The sequence below is a fragment of the Aplidium turbinatum genome, chromosome 10, assembly GCF_918807975.1.
Source record: "Aplidium turbinatum chromosome 10, kaAplTurb1.1, whole genome shotgun sequence".
Lineage (NCBI taxonomy): Eukaryota > Metazoa > Chordata > Ascidiacea > Aplousobranchia > Polyclinidae > Aplidium > Aplidium turbinatum.
In genome coordinates, this window is record NC_137481.1 from 10552990 (window position 1) to 10575436 (window position 22447).

A 22447-nucleotide genomic window follows, 5' to 3' on the forward strand; every position below is an offset into this window, starting at 1 on the left:
ATAGGTTATAAAGTGAAATATATAAAGTTATAAAGTGAAATATTTGAATACAAGGGAATGCTGGAGTAGCAGACATTGTATAGGTTCCTGTATTTTTACTGATAATATCATATTAAATAATTCAAAAAGAAGAAAATATTGAAATATTTGAACTGCAACATGACTACTGAGGACAAGGCAAAGATGGATGAGATACTGAAAGGAATGGCAGAGATTATGGAAAGTCAAAAAAGGTATGAGAAAAAGTATAATAATGTCCAAACCACTGCTGCACCCCCTGCTGCTGCTGTGGTTCATCTTTTACCAGGGTTGTCGGTATTTTACCCGACCCAAAAAAACCCGGGTGGTTTTTTTTAAAAAAACCCACTTAAAAAAACCCATAAAAAAACCCAGAGCATCATATTTGTCCAGTTTTTAATAGAAAATTAAAAAAATGAACAAAACACTACAAGGCACTTAAAACAAACTTTAAATTAGGACTTAAGGATGTGATTGTGCAGTAAATTTCCAAGAATAAACTGAAAACGCAGTGGATATTGTACAGTGCACAAAAATCAAGTAATGCCACTTTGTGTATACTACGCTAAAACTTATTTATGCAAGAAGGCCTTATAGGTAAACTGGTGAAAGTACTACTCTATATTGTAGTCTGTATATATGATGTGAAATGCAATTTAGGAGGTTATTTACCAATTACAGATTCTGGATCCTAACGCATGGCTGTTTCAGAGCATTTGCCTAAATGGCCATTGGCCACGCAATTGCTCATTCTTTAGTCATTACTATATAAAATATATATATAAATGATAAAAAATATTTAAACATGATGGCATAAATGCTCCTTGCCTTCAAATCTAAAGCAAATGATGCAATAATGTGATTTCTATTTTCTACCACGGTAGCATCAACTTGGTATAGAAATCATTGGATGATGCAACATCCAACTTGATCTTGAAATTAATGGATGATGCAACATTCAAGCAACAACAGCCCTAGTGCATTATTTTATTGAGTTATGCAAGCATGTACTGTGAGTGAAAGGCACTTCATTCGTAAAAAGTAGTTTTGAGGTGAAATCAGCATGAATCTTCCTTTTTTTGCATCTTTTTTAAAAAAACCCAATAAAACCCAAAAAAACCCGGTGTTAGGTTTTTTTAAAAAAACCCGGGCGGGTTGGGCTTTTTTAAAAAAACCCGGGTTTTTCTCAACCCTGTCTTTTACAGATGGACTTCAGCAGGCCCAACGCTCGGAGTTGACGGAGCTAACTAAACAAGTTTATGCTCTGCAAGAACAAGTTTGGGAACTCCAGCACTCTGTATACAGGACAGAGCGCAAGCTGGATGACTTGGAGCAGTATGGGCGAAGCAATTGCCTCATACTTCATGGATGTACTGACAGCCCAAACAAGGGAAGTAATGTTGATTATTCTGAATATGTGGTAAACAAAATTAATCAAGTAGTTAAACCAACTAACTGCCTTACTTTGAGGGACATAGATGCATGCCACCCCCTGCCATCTAAAAAACTAAACAAACCAATAATTATTAAATTTGTTAGAAGGATGACAAGGGATGAAATTTTTTATTCAAAAAGCAAGTTAAAAACTGATGATGGTCCTAAACTATCGATTACAGAGTCCTTGACCAAACGACGTCTGTCATTACTTCGTCAAGCGAGAGATGCTTTTGGTTTCAAGGACGTCTGGACATCCAAAGGAATAGTGTGGTGCTTCTGGAATAACAAAAGGCAAGTGATAGATGATTTTTCAGATATTCCAAAAATTTTAAACCATAAGGCATAAAAATTTTAAACCTAACAGCTTAACTTATTTTGTTAGGCTGTAACATTATGCAGTTTTCATTTATCCTTTTGAAGCTAAACAAACCATATCACATGATATATTATTACCGACAACAAAAAAAAACAAACTCAGGAACCTTTTTACTTTATCCATTCTCTTAAACCTTAGCTTAGCTTTTAACCAACCCTATTTCATACATACCTTTTTGTTTTTCAATTCTACGTTTATATAATACATGTTATTAAAACCAAAATGTAACTATTGCATGAAAACAATCAGAAAAAATCAAAAATTTATTAAATGTTTAACTTGTCCCATTGAAGTTCATGTTAAATGTTGTAAAAAAAGTGCAAATTATCATGACACACAAAATTGGACATGTACCTTGTGCAGTGACTGGATTCCCCCTTTTGTCCATCTATCTAACACCGAATTAGCTACACTGGTTGGAAGCCACAGTGTATCAAATCTTACCTTCAAGCCTGACTATCTGAATGATATGTTTGCTAGCACATCTTACACAAGCAACAATGACATAGATGACCTTTTTATGCCTAATATATCTGAAACATATGTAGACTCAACAACTGTCAATAAACTAAAAATGGACTGCTCACTGGGGCCAGTGTTCACTTCATTATGTATCAATGCTCGGTCTATTGTTAATGTAAAAAATTTCACCAAACTTGAGGCCCTGTTGATGTCTATAAATATCAGTCCTGATTTAATTTCTGTAGTTGAAACATGGGTTCAGCCTAATTCAAAAGGTCCTTACTTAAACCTACCGGGCTATACATTCATATCAAATGCTCGAATTAACAGTCGCGGTGGAGGAGTAGGAATATACTTAAAAAGTGATATTATAGTGATATTATGTATACCAAGCGTGATGACCTAACCATTATGAAAGAAAAAGTATTTGAGTCTATTTTTATTGATATTTTTGTTGGTGGTAAACAAGTGACCTGTGGTAGCATCTATCGAGCACCTGCATTGGATGCTAAGTCAAATTTGGAATTTCTTGATCTGCTTAGTGAGTGCATGAATAACATAGGTACATCAAAACAATGCTACATAATGGGAGATTTTAATTATAATTTATTGGATCATGAAAACATCAATGTAGGCAATTTTACAGACTTGATGTTCTCAAATTCTTTTTACCCACTAATTAATAAACCTACTAGAATAACTGACACCAGTGCAACAGTCTTAGATCAAATATGGTCCAATGTGCAAACAGGTGATGAAAGTCGGTGTGGAATTCTAATTAATGCCATCTCGGACCACTTTCCAGTTATGCATTGTACAAATATTGGAAAACCCTCAGTTACATGTCATCAATATACCAGATCATTTAATCTCTCAAACATACAAAATTTCTCAAATGCTCTGGAAAATATGGACATCACTTGTTGCTTAAATCAAACTGATGCTGATGAAGCTTATGAGTCATTCATAGGAGAATATACTAGTCAATTTAATAAGCATTTTCCTTTACAAAAAACACCTTTAAAAAAGAATAATTCTTGGTTTGATAGAGAACTACTACATCTATTACGAAGAAAAGAGCGTTTGTTTAAAAAGTACATAGCAAATAAAACTATTCACTCCAAAAAGAACTACACCTCTGCAAGAAACTTATACTTCCATACAGTTCAACAAAAAAAGAAGGAATTTTATAAATCTAAATTTGAAAAGCAAAAGTTTAATTTGAAAGCTACTTGGCAAACAATCAACAATCTATTAGGTAAATCCCAGTCTAAGACTAACCATGGCATCAAAATAAATGATAGTACAGTCATTGACAGATTAACTATTGCAAATCACTTCAATGATCACTTTTCCTGTGCTGCCCATTCCCTTACAAAAAAAATTCCCAAATCAAATACAATATTTTCAACATATCTCGATTCTCCATGCTCTGAGACAATTTATATTTATCAAACTACTTTGAATGAAATTAAAAATATTATTCATGCTATGCCAGCAAAAACTAGCAGTGGCATCGATGAAATACCATCCATAGTTGTAAAGTCAACCCCAAACAATATACTGCATGCTTTAACTCATATATTTAACTTATCCTTAACGAGTGGAAAATTCATAAATACATTTAAGTTGGGGAAGGTGATACCTATTGTGCATTTGCAGTTTGTGTATTATTTTGTTGTTTTGTTTTGGATATGGACAGCTTTGTCTGATGCAAATAAATTATTATTAAAAAGGGTAGCTGCAAAGATTCAAACAACTACAGACCAGTCAGCCTACTACCTGTGTTTTCAAAGATATTAGAAAGAATCATGTACAACAGATTATACTCGTTTTTAATTAGACATAAATTTTTCTATAACAATCAATTCGGTTTCAGAAAAAATCATTCCACAAGCCATGCTGCTTCAATGCTAATAGAAAGTATCACCAGTATACTAAACGACAACCATCTTGCATTAGGAATCTTTCTTGATTTATCTAAAGCATTTGACACCATCGACCATAAAATATTGCTAGCTAAATTATATCATTTCGGAATAAGAGGCGTGGCCTATGATTGGTTCATGAGTTACCTGAGTAATAGAAAACAAAGAATTGTTTTTTAATTCGTGTTTTAATTCTGATTCTTGCTGCTTTACTTTACTCATTTTATCAGTATGTTTTTGTGTTGTGCCATCGTTGCTGAACAGGTTGTATTAACCTGTTTTAGCCACCTTGATAAAGTCAGTCGTGCTGACTGACGAAACGTCGGAAAAAAAAGCTAGTTATCATCTTTAACATCACGAGGTAACCTAGTAAATAGTCACCAGAAGAACGCAAATTAATTTTATTACCAAATGCCTGGTGAACAGTCTCTCTCTGTTTTTAGAAAACAAAGAGTTGTTTTCAATGGCACACTATCTTCTAACATTAACAACATATCTTTGGGTGTCCCACAAGGGTCTATCTTAGGCCCTCTTCTATTCCTGATTTATGTAAATGACTTTCCTAACTGCCTTCAACACGGAACTGCAATTATGTTTGCAGATGACACCACCATTATATATAAAAATAAAACCGTTTCTGCTGTATATGATATTGCAAATCAAGAGCTTGTATGCATAGATCAATGGCTATCAACAAATCGATTGTCTCTAAATGTCACCAAAACCAAACATATATTATTTTCAAGTCAAGGAAGCAAGACACTATCAAGCCACCCACCCTTAAATATTCGAAAAAACAACATAGAACAAGTTGCCTCAATAAAGTTTCTGGGAATAATTGTAAACGAGCATTTGTCATGGAAATCTCATATGAAAATCTTGCTTCAAAAAATAAGATCAACACTTTGCGTGACAAAAAAAATTAAGCCTTTCCTAAACAAACAAGCACTTCTCTCCATTTACCATTCTCTAGTTGAGAGTCAGATATTATATTGTATCTCAACATGGTGTCATGAAAACAAAACTACATTGCAAAAGCTACAACGTACATGCAATAACTTTCTTCGTACTGTATTTAACATTGACCGCAGAGAAAGCGTAAAAGGTGTAATGGAACTCAACAATTTAAAATCAATTAACCACATGAAAACTACAGAGATTGCAACTTTCATGTTTAAATATTCAAAAAGGCTACTTCCCACAACATTCAATGATATACTTATGTGTAAACAATCAAGTAGCCTAACAACAAGAAGTAATTCTCCTTATATTCCGATATATTGTAGAATTAACACTTGCAAACAATCAATACGGTACATGGGGCCAACAGTTTGGAACAAGCTTCCCCCTACTATAAGAAATGAATGCAAAACTGTAAAAGGCTTTAAATTAAAAATGAACAAGCTAAATCTTTCTTAAAATGATCCTATCTAAGTATTACATGCACCAAACATACTAATATTATTTTTTTTTTGCCCAGAAATGATAGGCCAATGTGTGTAGATTCATTAGCAAAATAGTAAGGTTGTAAGTACTTCTACTGGCCTTCTGGTTCTTGTGTTTTTTGTCCACAGAAGTTCTACAGAGTCTTCAGAAGTTTCTCCATCCTCTTCGACCAATCGCCATCTTTCGGTGAAGCGGTGGCCATGTGCTCCAACCAGTTGTTTTTTATATCAATATCTTGGACTGGATCGTCATGCTATTGTCTGATTATTTATCTATTTTTCTAACATGCCAAATTGGATTTCTTTATCACTTTTGTTATGGTTTAACGTGTAAAACATATACACGGTAACCCAAATTTATCATATTACTGTGACATGCCACTACTACTTCCCAGCTAGCGATGCCTGTCGTTTTTGCATTAATTCAACGTTTGCTAACGTTGGATCAGTGTGGAAGTGACGAGTTTAGCTGACTGGGGTTTAAAATTATCGCTTTATCAACGCAACTTTTATCAAAGCACGCTTGATATATTCAAGACATAACTTCCCTGGGTATAATTGAATTTCCGAAAGATGATGATGTTGTTTTTGCTAGTTTGTTTTATTTGTTTTCGTCATTGTTTTCAGTGTCGTCAAGTTATAGCCTATCTATTTTGTGAGTCGTGCAAGGCCTATGGTGCGTTGCGCTTGAAATGGCTTTGCCCGTGGTAGGATTTCTTTGTGGGGTTTTCTTTGCCTGCCTTGCTCTTCTTGCTATGAGCTAAACGCATCAAGACGTGTTCCCCTTAAGACCATCAGCACTCTTGATAACGCACCATGGCCGATCTTCATAGCAACTGTCCATACAAATCTTAAATATATCAGCTAAAGCTATGTGGGCTAATACAGCTATAGCCTAAATTTATTTGTTTTTTTTTTTGTTTATTAACATTTTCTTTTTTTTATTTTCTTATATCTTAAATTTTTCTGAAGGTGTTGCGACCGTGCCAAATTTTTTTTTCAACTCAATAACTTACTTCGGTCACAAGCACGTTTTTAACGTTCGCATTTTGTCGCTTCTACCTTTTTCTCGACCTTTGCTATGTTGACGTGTATTGTTTTGATATGATGGTCAGAAATAAAAACAACTGAACTGAACTGAAATGTAGGCCTAGTCTATCGTGAAAATGCATACCGGTACAGTAGATGAAGCAAAGTGAGGACACCTCACATTGATTTTCGAACTGCTAGCCTGCTGAAAGGCGCCTGGGCTATAAGGATTTTCGAGAATTATTGAGATCCTTTTGTGGTCGGCAAATGCAAATGAATTTTTTTTTTGAAATGGAAAGCTAATTAAATTTTTAACTAAACTTTTACCATAGTTCAATTTTGTTGCACACAAAGCGACTTACAGTTACACACAAAATGTGCAGTTTAATAAAAAACATCATTGCGCCAAAAATGTGGCCATAAACAATAAACATGATTGTATTTGTAACATTTTCTGAGAGGCAAGCCCCCCACACCCATGTAGTTCTTTGCTTTTTCGGACATTACGTTTTGCATTGTCCATAATATGTCGTATAAACTTTGCTTTGTTAAAACTCCAACTTTTTTCCAGATCCTGCATTGTAGGCGTTTTTACTATTTTTTTTCTACGAAATATAAGAGTACCGTAGCCTAAAGTTGTTTACGGTTTTCTGAATTTATAAATGTGACTTTTTCCTTACATTAAGTTTGCGGTCATAACCTAACGTCTTCTTGCCCTATTTTTAAGTTTTTTGATTGAATTATCACGTCTTGTGTTTCTCGCATTTACTTTGTTTTGTGCCACTATCTCTTGTGCTTCTGTCTTTCTTGCGTAATTTGCCTGAGTCCTTGTCTGAACAATCAATTAATTTTACCTCTGAAATACTTGACCCGTTGTGCTGTGTAATTTTCAGTTATCATTTTGTGTGAGCGAGGCAGTTTCTCAAATGTTTAGCTTTGACCATATTTTTGCTGTGATACTATATGATTCTTTAGCATTTCTTTTAATAATGTATTTTCTTATAGGCTTGAAAAGGGCTATATGACTAGCCGAAAACGTTCGCTTTTTGTTTTTATAATGTTAAATGTAGTGTTGTTGCTGAGTTATGTCTGTTTATTTTTAAGCCATCACTAAACATAGGGGCCCACTAGTGGATTTTTTTTGGGGGGAGAGTAGGTGCTCTCACGGCCCTGTTCATCCCGAAACATCAGGGTCGACCAGTTGCCTGCAACGACTCCTCCATCTATCTCCATAGGCTAGTTGGCATCTAATTTTCAGGTTTCTTTTTGTGATGTCATCCCACGCTTTCTTTGGTCTTTCATCATTCTTCCTGTCACTACCTTATTCCAAACTCGCTTTGTCAAATTGTTCTCTATTCGTTCAAGATGCCCACCCCGTCTCAGACGATGATCACGCAAGTAGCCTACTCTTCAATATTCTCAACATCAGTCCGCTCTTTCACGACAACATGTACGGTATGTTAAATCGTATGTGATTTTCAAATCACAATCAATTGCTAGTTTCGTAAGTTCGAAGGCACATGTCACAAGATGATAATTAATAGCTCAGCTTATTATTACAGCAACTCGATTTAAATGGCAAGTGTTTATGCAACGCCCTTGGAAAGTTGAAACAACGCACAGTTTGAGACCCTCTGGCGTAGCTACATACCGTATGTGAGTAGGCTACACATGTTTTTGTCAGTTTAAAAAAAGTGTTATAGCCTACTTGGCTCAGACTTAACTCTTTAGAGTCTATTCTAATATCATATCACGTTCGGGGGAGTCAGAATCGAACGTTGAGTTACACAGTTTCGCAAAAAAGTCACACATGGCGTCAACGCGTCATGTACATAGCCTAAGAGTTTGAAAAAAACAAAGATATCTAATCAGGGATATCTATCCCTGTATCTAATTTTGAACAGACCCCAAGCATACTGCGTTTTGCATACCGTATACAAATTATAGAGATAGGAAGTTAGAACATGTAATCCACAAACGTTAAAATGCCGTACCGTAGTACGTTTTTCTGGACACGGCTCTTGGTGAAAAAAGGAACATTTCTGACCTAAACAGAAAACTACTGGTAGTCGGTTTTTGCATTGATTTAGCGTCTGCAGACCGTTGATTTATTGTCTGGGGAGTAGGCAGAAAGACATGAAGTCAAGAGATTTGTTTCGCCTGAAGCGTTTCTTCAAAATGTATTCGTCAGCGAGTGGAATGTTGCTAACAAGGCACAATTTATGTTTGGCAGCGTTAAAGCAATGTAAAAGCCAACTTTTGTTGCCTGCATTAAGGATTGCTGCGATTGTGTGCATCCCACAGCAAAATGCTTCATCTTCCACCGAACAGTTCAATTGTTCGCTTGTCTTTTTTTGTTGTTTCGATTTCTTTGGAAACCAGATCAAAAAACTGTATTGACATCAACGGATATGATGTATAATACTGAAAATAGCCGACTTTCGGTATAACAACATCTACCTTTCAAAACGCAGTAAAATTGTTTCACTTGTAAGCGTAATTCCTAACATTAAGACGACCCCGAACCAAACAAGGTTACTTAAAGCCAGATTGTCCAGCCAACATGAAGGTCTTTTTAAAATTTAAGAATTAGAATCCACCAGTCGAGTATTACATTGGATAGATCTACATCTACAACGTCTCAGTATATAAAGGTCCAGACGTGCTTAGCATATGTTGTATTACACAACGGTTTGCCCAGTATTTAAGCAAAAAAAAAACTGTTGTCAAAAAAACTAAAATCATTTCTCATCATCATCAACCGACTAAACATTTGAATCAAACTTGAAGCGATAGAAACGCTTCGTGACAATGCAAAACCATTCTTCTCTCACTGCAAGTATTCGTTATCGATTGATATTATGCATAAGGTTTGATCACTTTAGAGTTTAGAATAACAGCGGGATATTTTTTTCAACCAGACATAGATTATCAATTCTTCAACATATCAATGATACCTTTACCTACCATCAATGATAAACAGTAAACACAGTAATTAGGCCGGATGTCCGTTATGAGAAAGGCGAAGGCCACGGCATTAAGTGCGCAAGACGTTTAATGTTAATCGATTAGACTTCTTGGCCCTATGCTGACAATTGGCCTGTGCCGCTAATGTACAACGGTTCTTGTGGCCATTAACATAATTTGTAATTTGGTTTCAGAGCTAATTGTGTTTACTCTTAAGCGAATGTGACGAAATGCCGAAATGCTAAATTGAGTTCTGTCTTTATGGTTTCTCTGTTGTTCGTTCAAAGGTTAGACACTTTCTCGGCATCATGGTGTGTGAGGAGATATACAGCAACTCACAAACATTGATTGAAAGCTCAATGCAATACTAAAGGTTCACCTCAATCAATCTCGTTTCAATTGAACAGATATGATACGTGTCACTTATGCAAGAACATCTACTACGTCATCATGCGTGAGAAAAAGTTGCCGGCACAGTATTTATTGCACAAACAGTTTGTACAAATGGAGAAACTTTCGAAGTAGACCTCTTCGTATTTAACAATAAAATGTGATTATTTTTGAAGATTTAAATAAAATGAAAATTTTCACCAGAAAAACAAATGTTCTCATCCGCCCGTGACGGGCAGCAAGGTGTAGAAATGGCGGAAAAATTAAATATTGAAACCCAATCATATGGTGTCAGGTGCAGAATCAAACTTGTCATGTGTACTAACTTAGATAAAAACCTGCTATCCAGAAGCATCAAAAAACACGAAGAAAAAAGCGATTACGATTAACACAGGGCTTTCGAAACAGAAGCTACCTACCTATTAAACCAGCGGCAAACGATTTATGGATGAGGTCAACAACAAAATGACCAGGTTACCACAAACTACCAAAGACAATCTAGTTATCGCTTCTCGCTGTCATTCCACGAAACGGTCTTGTTGCTTTCGGGAAAGCAACACGCAGCTTGGATACTGACAGCCGAGTGCAGTAATTTCATACAACCGCAACAACAAAGGATATATCGCCATCTCCGGCACAAACAACTTGATAGGAAATAAGTATATTATACGTGAACACGGTAAGTTGCAAAAACACAAATAAAACACGGTGATTGGAAAATGTCACTAAAGCATTCGGGCGTCGGACGACAGGATAAGCGCGACGATGATGCCGAACAGACCGATCGCGCTGCCAAAAATTTCAACAATCAAAACCTGAAAACATAAGAATTTCATCTTGATTTGGGTGACACAATTGATTAGCTGTGGTGTTTGTAGCGGTTTGTGCGAAAGTGAAACAACATGTTTGCTGCTTCGATTGAGGTGAGCTGATATTGACGAATTTCTTTCCTTTAGCTTTCTTTGACGTCGTTTGGTGGCAAAGTTAAACTACTGAAAGCTTGATTTTGTCTTTGAGAAAAATTGCTGTTTAACCACCGTATTTTATGAGGAAACTAATTAATTAATACGAGGAAACTTATTAAAAATGCCAAACGCGGCTGAGTTGCGCTGCAGATAGAAGCAATGATTGACTTACGATTGAAACTCATGAGAAACTCACAACTTACTTTGACAAACAAATTTTGATTGGCTGCGTCTGCAAGAGCAGCTCCACTTCCCACAATCCCGACACACACACCACAAGCGAGGTTTGTGAAGCCGGTAGTGATGCCAGCACCGAAGATAGCAAAACCTGATGATGATAACAATAAAGTGATGTACAGATTGTATAACAAGTGCAATGTAGTTCCTTTTACCAGCCGCCAAAAGTTACTATGTAAAAAAGGAAACTTTTGCTGGCTGGGACGGAAGAATGACTGATTCCATTACTGGCAAACACGAAAGCTTTTTGTATTGATATACCTGAACGATAATTCTTTGCAATCTTTGCTTCGTCCAAAAGAGCGGGATTCGTAGATGCTACGTAACTGCTCATCACTATAGCGATTATAATTCCATAAATCGCCACAGCTTCACAAAAGATGATGCTGACCTTATGACAAAGACATCATAATTACTATTGGCCCTTGCTAAGAAAATATGATTGATACCAATCGTGAAATGTATTAGGTCGTAAATTATAGGCTATACAACATATGACGTTTGCAAACTGTCACTGGTTGTCTCCGACCAACTCCAACAAACTGTTTGCCTGTCCTTGCAGACATTGAGCCAGCTACACTACGGCGCCAGCGTATCGTTCCTTCCTTAAGCCGTAAACCGGGGCCACCTGTTACACGCAACCACTAGAAAACTTCCAAAACAGCCGTCAAAATTAAGAAAGCCATTTGCACGCGCGCACACGACCTTCTGGCAGCCTCTGGTCGACAGGACACCCTAGTAAACAGTGGAGCCATGAGGCGTGGTGTGAACAATGGTCATTGGTCAAGCAGCATATCTCCACTACTCTGTCAAGTAATCGGATCTCCGTCTGGAAACCATTTGGGTAATGGTTTCTCTCGACTTGCTTCATCAAAGCGTAACCGTTTACTCACTGGTGTGAGACGGTATGGTGAAAACATGTTGCGTTAAGGCTTGGCAGAGAGTGCTACCTGTGAATGCGGTGAAATGCAGACGGCAGCCCACATAACCAAGGATTGCCCGCTGTACAGTGTACAGACCAACGTCATGATATGGAAGGCCTAGTATTTCTTGACGATGACACCAGGCAGTGGCTAACAGACGGGTGCCCTGATATATCAATGCAATGCATATAAACATAAAAATAATGGTAAAATATCTTGCAGTCTTCTGGTGAGTGCAGACGAGGCTACCACAAAATGTCGAGAATGATAACCAACTTAATTTCCGACATTTCGTCAGTCAGCATCACTGACTTTATCAAAGGGCTGAAACAGGTAAAAACTACCTTATCAACAGAAGAACGGAAGATATTATTTTATAACTAAATGCCTGGTGAACAGTCTTATTCTGTATAAAGATATAATGGCAAAAGCTAGAACAATACTATGTTATAACTACTAAAAAAAAAACTTACTAAGTTTTTCGAGTAGATTCTAGGTGTGACGATACCGGCGCCCATTATAGTGGAGCCCGTAGTGAAAATTCCCCTGTAAAGTTGGGATACACGGTCACATGAGTTTGTTCACAGGGTTTCTTTTACATAATTTCGTACACAAGCACGATTTCAAAATAACTCAATTCTGAACCAACGCCATTTACAAGTCAATGTGAAGAAAATTGATCGCCGAAGCAACAATAAGTAGCGAGCTACCTTGGAAATCAACATTGGTGATTGACAAATACACTGCAAGGATTTACTGTGTGGGTTTCCTTGATTGCTTTGGAAATGATGTGAAAAAAGCGCACTTGTTTAAAATTCAGGAACTAGCATTTTTTTTTGTTGGAGATCAATCGTTTCTACCACAAATGGAAACTTGCAACCAGAGATGTTCAATAACAAAACATACCATGCTGCACCAACCACAGAAAAGCCTATGGCCAACCCAATCCCAACACACGCAAACATATATGGTGACATCGATAGAAGAAGCCATCCGACGTCAAATCTAAAGCCTTGGCCGGTGAAGAGAAGATAGAGTCCTGCAAAACCAACAAACCTGATAAGAATATGATCACCACAAGTGTAGTTAGTTATGAAATCAGCCTATTTCATTCTTATTCCATCGATCATTTCAAATCAGTCCAACATCTGCAGACGTTGAATCAATGTAAAAAGAACTGATTGGGTAGATGGGATGATTGCACAAATCCTTTGCAAGATATACACTAGTATATAGGAAGCATTTACTACAATTGAAATACCACAATTAAGCTCAAGTACAATAGCTGTAGGGAGTCAATACATACCTGAAACTAACCAGGAATACTTTTAAATTATCTACGTAATCCAAATGCTCGTATTCACGTAAAGTTTTTATGGTCGCACAACAAACTCATAAGCATGTAGCAAGGGCTTCCTAATTGTTTGAAAGTCTTGATGAATGGCAGCTGTAGCTATTTGTGTATGTGAGGCTACAGGCTAAGATAAGTGATTGACAATAAAATAACATTGCAATCTTACAAAAAATACTGATGCAAAGAACATTATTTAAAAGAAAAACTACACCAAACGATGCTCACCCAAGGAGACAGCGATCAACAGAAATGTGGATGCCACCGCCGCGTACACGGCTGACTTGGTGCTCGAATACATTCTGTCACACTTTTTTTATAAAACACCTACTGGCTTAAGATCAATGAAAGTTAGCAACAGCAACGGTAAATGAAGTAGACCTACAAAACAAGAGTAAATCATTGCTTGCACCACACAAAAATCAATTAGTTAATAAAGCAGTACGGTAATACTAGAATTGATTTTTGAGTGGATGATAATATTAGCCATATATATTAAGGAAAATTGCAATTGTTTACAAATTACATTGTTTAGCCAAGCATTTTATTGCGATAATGAAAGCATGCTCTATGTAAAAAGCTTGCACAAAGCGTAATTGTGTCTAATTTTGCCTGTACGATGTATTGCGTGTGTACGCAACAAAAGAAACCAAATCGCAAAAGCAAAATCTCTTGTTTCGAATATAAGTTTTTGCTCATTTTGTTGTGAAAATTTACAAACTGTGTATTTTAATAAAAAAGATAGTGCAGTCTGTGTTTCAAACGCTGCAAGCTATCTTTTATTTCCACAAAAAGAAATGGATCCCAAAATACGGAAATTGATTCCATGGTTCAGCAAACCGCATGAAAACTAAACAGGTTCTATGTTCTGTCTGTAGTGCTAAGTTTCAGGCAAATTTGGTTCATGTTGACCAAAGCGTTATGCCGTTACAGCCAGCTTTCTCCGACCTCCGTGCATGAATTTTCTAATAATAAGAACAACAAGAGAACGAACAAATATAAAGACACTAAGAAGATATAATTTTGTTCATCAAACACTATAAAATGCAAGTATGTAATCGGATATTAAGTCAGTTTGGAATCTACACTGGTAGAACAACCAAAGCACAAAAAATATCGATGCACAATACAATGATAACTAAGACATATTCTTATTTTTACATTCTTTCTCTTCACTTTAGTTCGCAGTAGAAAAATAAATATCCAACATTCAGTAGGCTATGTGATTATCGCAGATGTCCAAGTCCATAGTCGTAGCACTTTTACTAAAGTAACGTTCATAAACCAATCCGACAATTACCACAAATACAGAGAGGTGAAACAACAAGATAATCAATTACTTGTTCGTTGATTGCAGCGATTTAAAAAAAGCTACTATACTACTGCAATTACACTTAGAAATAAGCACATTCTTCTACCAGCAATTTTCAACAACAACGGTAGTACAACATATCAATGTGTTTAGTGCCAGTGGGATTGTTTTGCAAAGGCAATCAGCAAATTAAGCACGTATATATCTATTTAAATTTAACTACCAGCTACGATTTCTATTTTTCCAATGCAATCCAGTAGTAACAATCAATGTATTTCAACAGTCTGGAAATACTAACAGTAATGGACACATGCATGTTTTCGATTGATTGCGATTGGCATGCACATTGCACAGCGCCCAGGAGCATAGGTTGCACTGTGGACGTGGCGCTATACAAATGCTACGGTACTACTATTCCTACCGTACTTGATAAAGTGTAATGAATTATACAACTTAAAGCAATGTTTGGAAAAGGGTGAATTGCATTTTTAATGTTACATAAATTAATATAATTACGCTTTAAAAATTAAATCTAGAGGATTTGTAAAAAAATTCATTCACAACGTTTTTCTTTCGCTTTGGCTTGAATTGTACGGTAGTCCTTATAACTAGTAGTCGAAAGAGTAACGAAGTGCTTTGATAATTGCGCCAAAGAGGATTTCACGAAGAATGACTACGTTAAAAGTCATTGTTCATGAAGTCACCAGGCAAAGGAAATGAGTAGTCGTAGTCATACCACGACACTAGTTAGTTGGCAGCCAAATGCAAAACAACGTTAATCAACAAGTTTAAAACACCAAACTTATTCATCAAGGTGCTAAAGCAGTGTTTCCCAAGCAAACAATTCGCTGCCCAAGACCATGAAAAATTCCATACTTTCAGAGAGGGAATTGCACATAAATTTGTGCAAACTGTAGTATTAAATGTATTCCATATCAACATTGTATTGCTAATACTTGTTATAGACAAATCAGGCTTTGTTCAGCATCGCTGTTTTTTAAAACAAAAACTAGTGAAAAACTTATTTTCGGACCCTACGTATGGCATTCTTCCAATATTAGACATCGCATGGCATTCTTCCAATATTAGACTTCGCACTACCGTATACAACTTTTGTTTTTTAAACCTCACACTCGACAATATATATAGAATCTAGAGATGCAAGAAAACGGAGGATATTTCTCTCAAACGTAAACATCTTTTTGCTTTGTGGTTTTGCTTTGAGTTAATGGATGATGATAAGCAATAAAGCCCAAGCAATGCCATTCTTTCCAGATGATTGATTCAATGGTGAGTCTGTCACACGGTCAACACAAAATTAAAATTATAAACTGATTACGGTCGAAAATATTATTTGAACAGAAAACACAAACTTCAACAAAGAAATATTCGTTTCTCGGCAGTCGAGTGTAGCAGAAACTCAGCAATAGACACGTGTTTCGCCCATGAGGCTGGGTTAGCGAAACACAATGCTCGCTGTTCTATAGTGAGTAGTCAGGTAGTGCTGACGCCAGGAAGATTGCTCCTTCTCAACAAAGAAATATTCATTGCAATGTGAATGAAATAATTACACCAAGTGAAACCGACAGTAGATGGTGTCATCGACTCATCGTCAAAAATGCAACGAATGTGTGTATTTTAACTCGGCAAGTAACAGTTGAACAGTAAGCTCAGAGATTCATAATATAGGGATCGCCAACTCCGCTGGAAATCCGACAATCGGAGTGTAAAAGTGTTGCCAGATATTTTCTATATTTTTAGAAAAAATGTTATTTTGGCATTTTTAAACAGTAGTGGTTGCCCAAAGCTTGTCCGTTTAAAACTAACCTGAAGTTTAAAGTTGCACAAGATTGAGTTAAAGTAGTTTGTAGTTGTGTTACTTTGCAATAAAATTGTGCTGAATTTATGTGCAAAACTTAAATAAAACTTGCAGGTTTAAAAAAAGTTATACTAACCAGTTAAAAACAAAAAGAATTGAGAAACTTAAAAATACACCTCAGGAATAAAGAGCTTCATGTTTTAAGTGTTGAAGCCGGTAATTATTTTTCAAGTAATATGTTTTATGTACAAGAAAGGTTAAATTTGCCAAAAATATGATAGTTTGATAAGTGAACAATAAAATTGCTTTAGAGTAGTTTTAAAATATTTATTTACGGGCAAGTTTTGGGCAACTGCTACTTTAAAAATGTCAAAATAATATTTTTTTCTAAAAATATAAAAAATATCTGGCAACACTTTTACACTCCGATTGTCGGATTTCCAACCGAGTTGGCGATCCCTATAGTATAAATCCCTGAGTAAGCTACAGAAATTTTTCAGAAAAAAGATGCTAAAAATATTTTGATGAATAGTTGTTAATAAAATGAATAAGTTTAATACAATAAACATATTAGTGTTATGATTGTTCCGAAATAATACAGTACATAATATCATTACGATACAGTACATAATATCAGACGACACAGTACATAATATTATTAAACCAGCTTTTTGTATTGACTACGTGCAGCATTACAAACATACAACATTTGCTTTGTCAATTAACCGCTTTTTATGTTTTTACTACTAAAACAAAATTGACATAGAGATGTAGAAAATAAAACACACACAAAAGTTCGTCAAAAACTGGAAAAAATCATTCTAGCATAAGTTGAAAACATTTCACTAAATGTCTTAACAAATCGGTGCGGAATTTTAATCTTCCTGTAGGTGACAGTTTCTCGTAATTATAATTAAGTAGAAACTGTTAGTGCTCTATCAAGGATCTTATTATTCAAATATATATGTCACAAATGTTAAATGTAGCTGAAAGGCTGCACTAAAATTAACATGCTATGATTATGAACAACACACCTTTCAATAATTTTCCACTCAGTAAGGTATGACAAACAGTAAAAAAGTTTCAAAACCTGTCAAGCGAAAGTAAATTAAAAAATGTACCATTTGATAACACACTTACAAGCCTAAAGATTGGCTGTGGGTGAAAGTATTTCATGTTATTGTAGATACTACCAACACAACCACGCCAATAAAAGAAAGCAGAAAAGTATCAACATTTTTAACATTACATAACACTGCGCAATTAACACTTTCAAACAATCTTTTGGTGTTGTTTCGAATGGATATATTTCAAATTTTAACATATGCGGTAGTTGCGGTACTATCCACAGTTCATGAATAAAATGTCAAAACATTGGTTTGATTTCCTCTCACTAAAACAATTGGAGGAAGGTCTCGACTGAGTTCTTCAAGCCATGCCATGTACAGAGATGGGCTACAAACACCCTTTCTAGCAATTGGCAAAGTCATCATTATCAATGCTGCCTCACTGGAGTGCTTTTGAAGTAGCTCTTGTAATCGAATTTGTCTGTTTGTTTTTTCTTTGTGAGTGGCAAGCTCATTGTCAGTTATTTTCCAAGGCTCAGTGGGTTGCTGACTAGACGTTTCCGAAGGTTTCGTTTCATCAAACAGACAAAATGGTTCTATCATTTTTTGAAAATTAGCAATTGATTCTTTTTGTGGCTTGGCATTGACATCACCAATCACAGTTACATTTTCAAACTTAATACGAAATTTGCTCAAAAGCTGAGCCATGGTGCGTTTATCTTGATCAATGCGTTCTTTCTTACCTCCGGTGAAGATACGCAGTCGACATCCAGACCATTGTTGCCTTGTAGATAAAAGATAAGGAAGCAATAGAGTTAACCCACCATCGTCAAACATCCACCACACATCAATTGTTTTTCCCTTTTTCTGCACAGTTTGAAATTGTGTTGCTGCTTTGATTGTGGCAGCATCAACTGCACTGTTATTTTCTTTGTTTACATCAGCAGCAAGATGCACTAACTTTCCACTGCTACCATGCTCATTTACTTGATGTTTCAAATCCGTCGTTTCAGAAACAACGTCACCAGTACCCGAAGCAAAAGAACTTTCTTTCTTAATTAAGCTTGAGTTTGATTTGCTAGAAGGTATTTTAATTTCATCCGGTGATTCTGACAGATAGCAAGACACATCTAAGCCTTCTTTCATTCGTAATATAGAAACACCATAATTCATATCGAACGCATGGTGAATGATATTTATGTAGTCTGTAAGTTCTTTTCCTGGAACATCTCTCCAGTCACTTTTGAATCCCATGAGAAGTGTGTTTGGACGCATTTTTCCAAGACCAGAAAGTTGCATCATAGTAAGAATACCATCAGTAATGGAAGAAGAGGCACAAGAGGAATAAAAACTCTTGATATGTTGTGTATGAAACCAGGTCTTGTGTTCTTTGCGTTCATCTGCAAGAGATCGTAAATGCCGCTTATCACTTGTCGTTTTTACATTGGTACAAACCATCATGGAAACATTTTTAGTGATTTGAGAAGCAAAATGTGCAAGGGCAGGACGGTGATTTGGTGGACCTGTTAACGCTAAAATTTGGGGACGAAAGTTTTTCACATGATCATCAACAGATTGTAGCTTTAAGTTCACGTTTAATGCTTGGGTATATATATAAGCTTGTGTGGAAGAACCCCAATTGACATCTGGCTTTTTATAATCAACATATTTATACAATGCCAAAACTATGATAATAGTAATTAAAGCTGCCCACCACTGGATGACAAACATTATAGCCAAACATACCACAGCTCCAAACAAGGACAACCACATATTATAGTACTTGAAAGATGGCCGCCAACCAGGGGATTTCGATAAAGAAGCAGAAAAGCAAGAGTAGTTGATCAAGGTATAAGAAGCCAAAAAAAAGTTAGAAATTATTGGTGCAATCGCATTCAATTGCCCAATTAAAATAAATCCAAGGGCTATAACAAAAGCTAGAATATAACCATAGCGTGGTTCATCAGTTTTTTTTGAACCTATGCCAAAAAATCCAATAATAGGAAATAGTTTATCACGACATACTGCCTGAAAAACCTTGGGTGCACTAACTAAACTTGCCAAAGCTGAAGAAAGTGTTGCTGCAAATATACCAGCTAAAATGATTGGTGAAAACCAACTTATTTTTTGCATTGCTTGGTAATCATTAAGAAGACCACTGGAATAGCAGCGTTCGTAAACGTCAACATCAGCAGAATCTGTACAATTTTCTGTGCGACTCATATAGTTCCAGCCAAACTGACATGCTGCAGTGGTGCAGTTTAATAAAGAGGCATTGATGACTCCAATACTATCATTTACATTGCCAGAAGCTACTCTTACTTCTGTAAAGCCAAGAATGACTGCAATGATGCTATAGACAACAGAGGTGATAGCAATAGCAAGCAATGTGCCTTTAGGTATTGCAGTTTGAGCATCCTTCAAATCACCTGAGATGTTACAACCAGCTAGAATCCCAGTAGCAGCAGGAAAAAAAATGGAAAAGAGCGAGAAAAATCCATGGTTATTTCGAAAATCAGGACCAAAATTCTCAGCTGCCACACTTGTTTGATAACTAAAATAACCATGAGACATTTGGGATTCAGATGCTGGAATAAAAGTACCAATCAAAAAATTTAAGATTGCAATCAGCAATATGAACAAAAGAACTATTTGCATTTTTGCTTCCCAAGCCATTCCAAGTTGAGTGATAGCTAACAAGAGAAGTACAGTAATAGCGCCAATGACACGTACATCATTCATCTCATCACCTGTAATTGACACTTGGTATGAAGTCATTAATTCTACAACAGTTTCTGAAAATCCTACAACATAGAGTGACACCCCAATTGCATTGGCCGCAGAAAAAATGAGGCCAATTGCTCCACCAAATTCAGGTCCCAGACTACGAGAGATAAGGTAGTATGCTCCACCACCTCTCACTTGCCCGTTTGTACATATAGCAGACATTGATAAGGTTGTAATTGATGTTACACAGCTTGACAAAAGAATAATCAACAAAGTTATCCCAATACCAGCTTGACCAACTATCCACGAAAGACGTAAAAATAACATAACTCCCCAAATGTTTAAAACACAGCGAATTAAAACTCCTTTGATCCATCCAAATTTTATTGGAGGACTAGATGAATGAGCCTCCACATCACTTGGTTCAACAACAGCATCGAGTCCATTTCTTGGAGGTGAATTACCATCAACTGGAGCTTCATGCAACTGATCTAAAGTTGGTCTTTTGGATTTTTCCGCAGCACCAGCAGTATTCCGATAGTAAGCAACCATTGGAATAGCATCGGTAGTATTGTGACCAAATGTTCTGAGATAGTAGGTTTTGGTGTGTGAGTCATGGGTATCATGTTGTGAATCAGGCGATGTAGGTGGTGATAAACTTTTGACAGGATTTACGAATTCTACATGAAATCGACTTTTCTTTGTGTCATCTGAAACAATGGCTTCCTTGACATGAGCAACTACATTATTATCACCGGAACATTCCAATTGATCAACATCTTCTGTGTCACCCTCTTTTGGAACTTTATTCATTATAATAAACTCATCTTTCTTTAAGTCTTCACTTGAAGAAGTTTTACTTGCACATTCAGGCTTTTGTGTTATATTTAAAGTTTTGTCATTCTTAAAATTTTCATTTGAAGAAGTTCTACTGCCACATTCAGACTTTTGCATTATATTTCCAGTTTCATCCTTAAAATCCCCATTTGGTGAAGATGTGTGGACACAATCAGACTTTGTAGCTTCATCTTTTTTCAAATTTTCAATTGGAGGACTTGCACTTTCAGACTTTTGCAACAAATTTGAGGTCTCATCTTCATTTGACAAAACATTTTTGTTTAATTCCTTATTTGCGATATTTTCATCACCTGCTACACGTTCCACTTCAAATCGAGAAGAAGACATAGCAATTTAATCAACCTTGTACTTGTGTTCTTGTCTCAATGCTACTGCTTGCCAATAAAACACATCATGCTAAATCAGATTTTATTAAGTGCACAATATGCCAACAATCTAACTTTACTTCTTACTTTCGCGCTAAACACAAAAATATATGTTTATAAGTAGGTAATACTAAATTTTAACTCATGTAAATTACAAAATTTATACATAAATAACTCATCATTCAATTACACAATACGCTCTTCTGGTGTAAAATAAGACTAAAATTATCACCAGGTGTTTCAGGTGATAATCTGCATTTGTTGTAATGTTTTGTCAATCAGACATGATTGACTTTTTTAGATTGGCTCGATCAGGTTTTAGATTTACATGCAAAGTTTAATGTCAAAATTCAATTTCATTTTGCATATATATTATAGTTGTTTCATAGCAACATGTGCAGCTTTTTTATGACGTTTAACAAAATTGAAACAGTTTATTGAAGTTTATCTTACAGCTACTTATTCTGCTCAAAACATAAGAGATCTTGCAGACTAGGCCAAACGTCATAGTTGCAAATTCCATAAACTTTTGTTTGAATTCAGAAAATATTTGTAAGAATTTAATATAGGTCTATTCAATACTCATTGATCTCAATTTGGTGCTTAGTTTGCAAAATAAGAAGTTTAAAAAACAAACTTAACTGACAACTATTTTGTTGCACTTTTAAATTTGACATTTGAAATGCTAACATTGGAGCAAGCGTAACATGACGCTTATTCAATGAATTAGCTCAGTGGTTCCCATTCCCAACCAAGGAGCCATTTATAATA

The 22447-nt window shown here is 35.9% G+C and overlaps 2 protein-coding genes across 2 annotated transcripts; both read right to left on the reverse strand.

Annotated features, from left to right (window-relative positions):
• Positions 1 to 10122: 10122 nt before the first annotated feature.
• On the reverse strand, positions 10123 to 16916 carry LOC145777975 (V-type proton ATPase 21 kDa proteolipid subunit c''-like). The gene is made up of 6 exons (XM_082589352.1): positions 13757 to 16916; positions 13084 to 13216; positions 12651 to 12723; positions 11516 to 11645; positions 11221 to 11345; positions 10123 to 10867 (listed from the first exon to the last, which is right to left on the reverse strand). The coding sequence occupies exons 1-6, from the start codon at positions 13827 to 13829 to the stop codon at positions 10778 to 10780; spliced, it is 624 nt and encodes a 207-aa protein (XP_082445478.1). The 5' UTR covers positions 13830 to 16916; the 3' UTR covers positions 10123 to 10777.
• Positions 16917 to 17073: 157 nt separating this feature from the next.
• LOC145778949 (solute carrier family 12 member 1-like) lies at positions 17074 to 21638 on the reverse strand. Its single transcript, XM_082590537.1, has one exon. It carries the CDS (start codon positions 21636 to 21638, stop codon positions 18012 to 18014), a length of 3627 nt encoding a protein of 1208 aa, XP_082446663.1. The 3' UTR covers positions 17074 to 18011.
• Between the last annotated feature and the right edge of the window lie 809 nt (positions 21639 to 22447).

Bases quoted from the DNA above. Each gene is read 5' to 3' on its own strand.
- LOC145777975 (XM_082589352.1), bottom strand. From the start codon at position 13,829: ATGTATTCGAGCACCAAGTCAGCCGTGTACGCGGCGGTGGCATCCACA. The intron at 12,724-13,083 runs GTATGTTTTGTT...CCAACTTTACAG, and splicing joins TCTGTGGTTGGTGCAGCATG to GGGAATTTTCACTACGGGCT. The intron at 11,646-12,650 runs GTAAGTTTTTTT...CTTTGTCATAAG, and splicing joins GAATCTACTCGAAAAACTTA to GTCAGCATCATCTTTTGTGA.
- LOC145778949 (XM_082590537.1), bottom strand. From the start codon at position 21,638: ATGTCTTCTTCTCGATTTGAAGTGGAACGTGTAGCAGGTGATGAAAAT.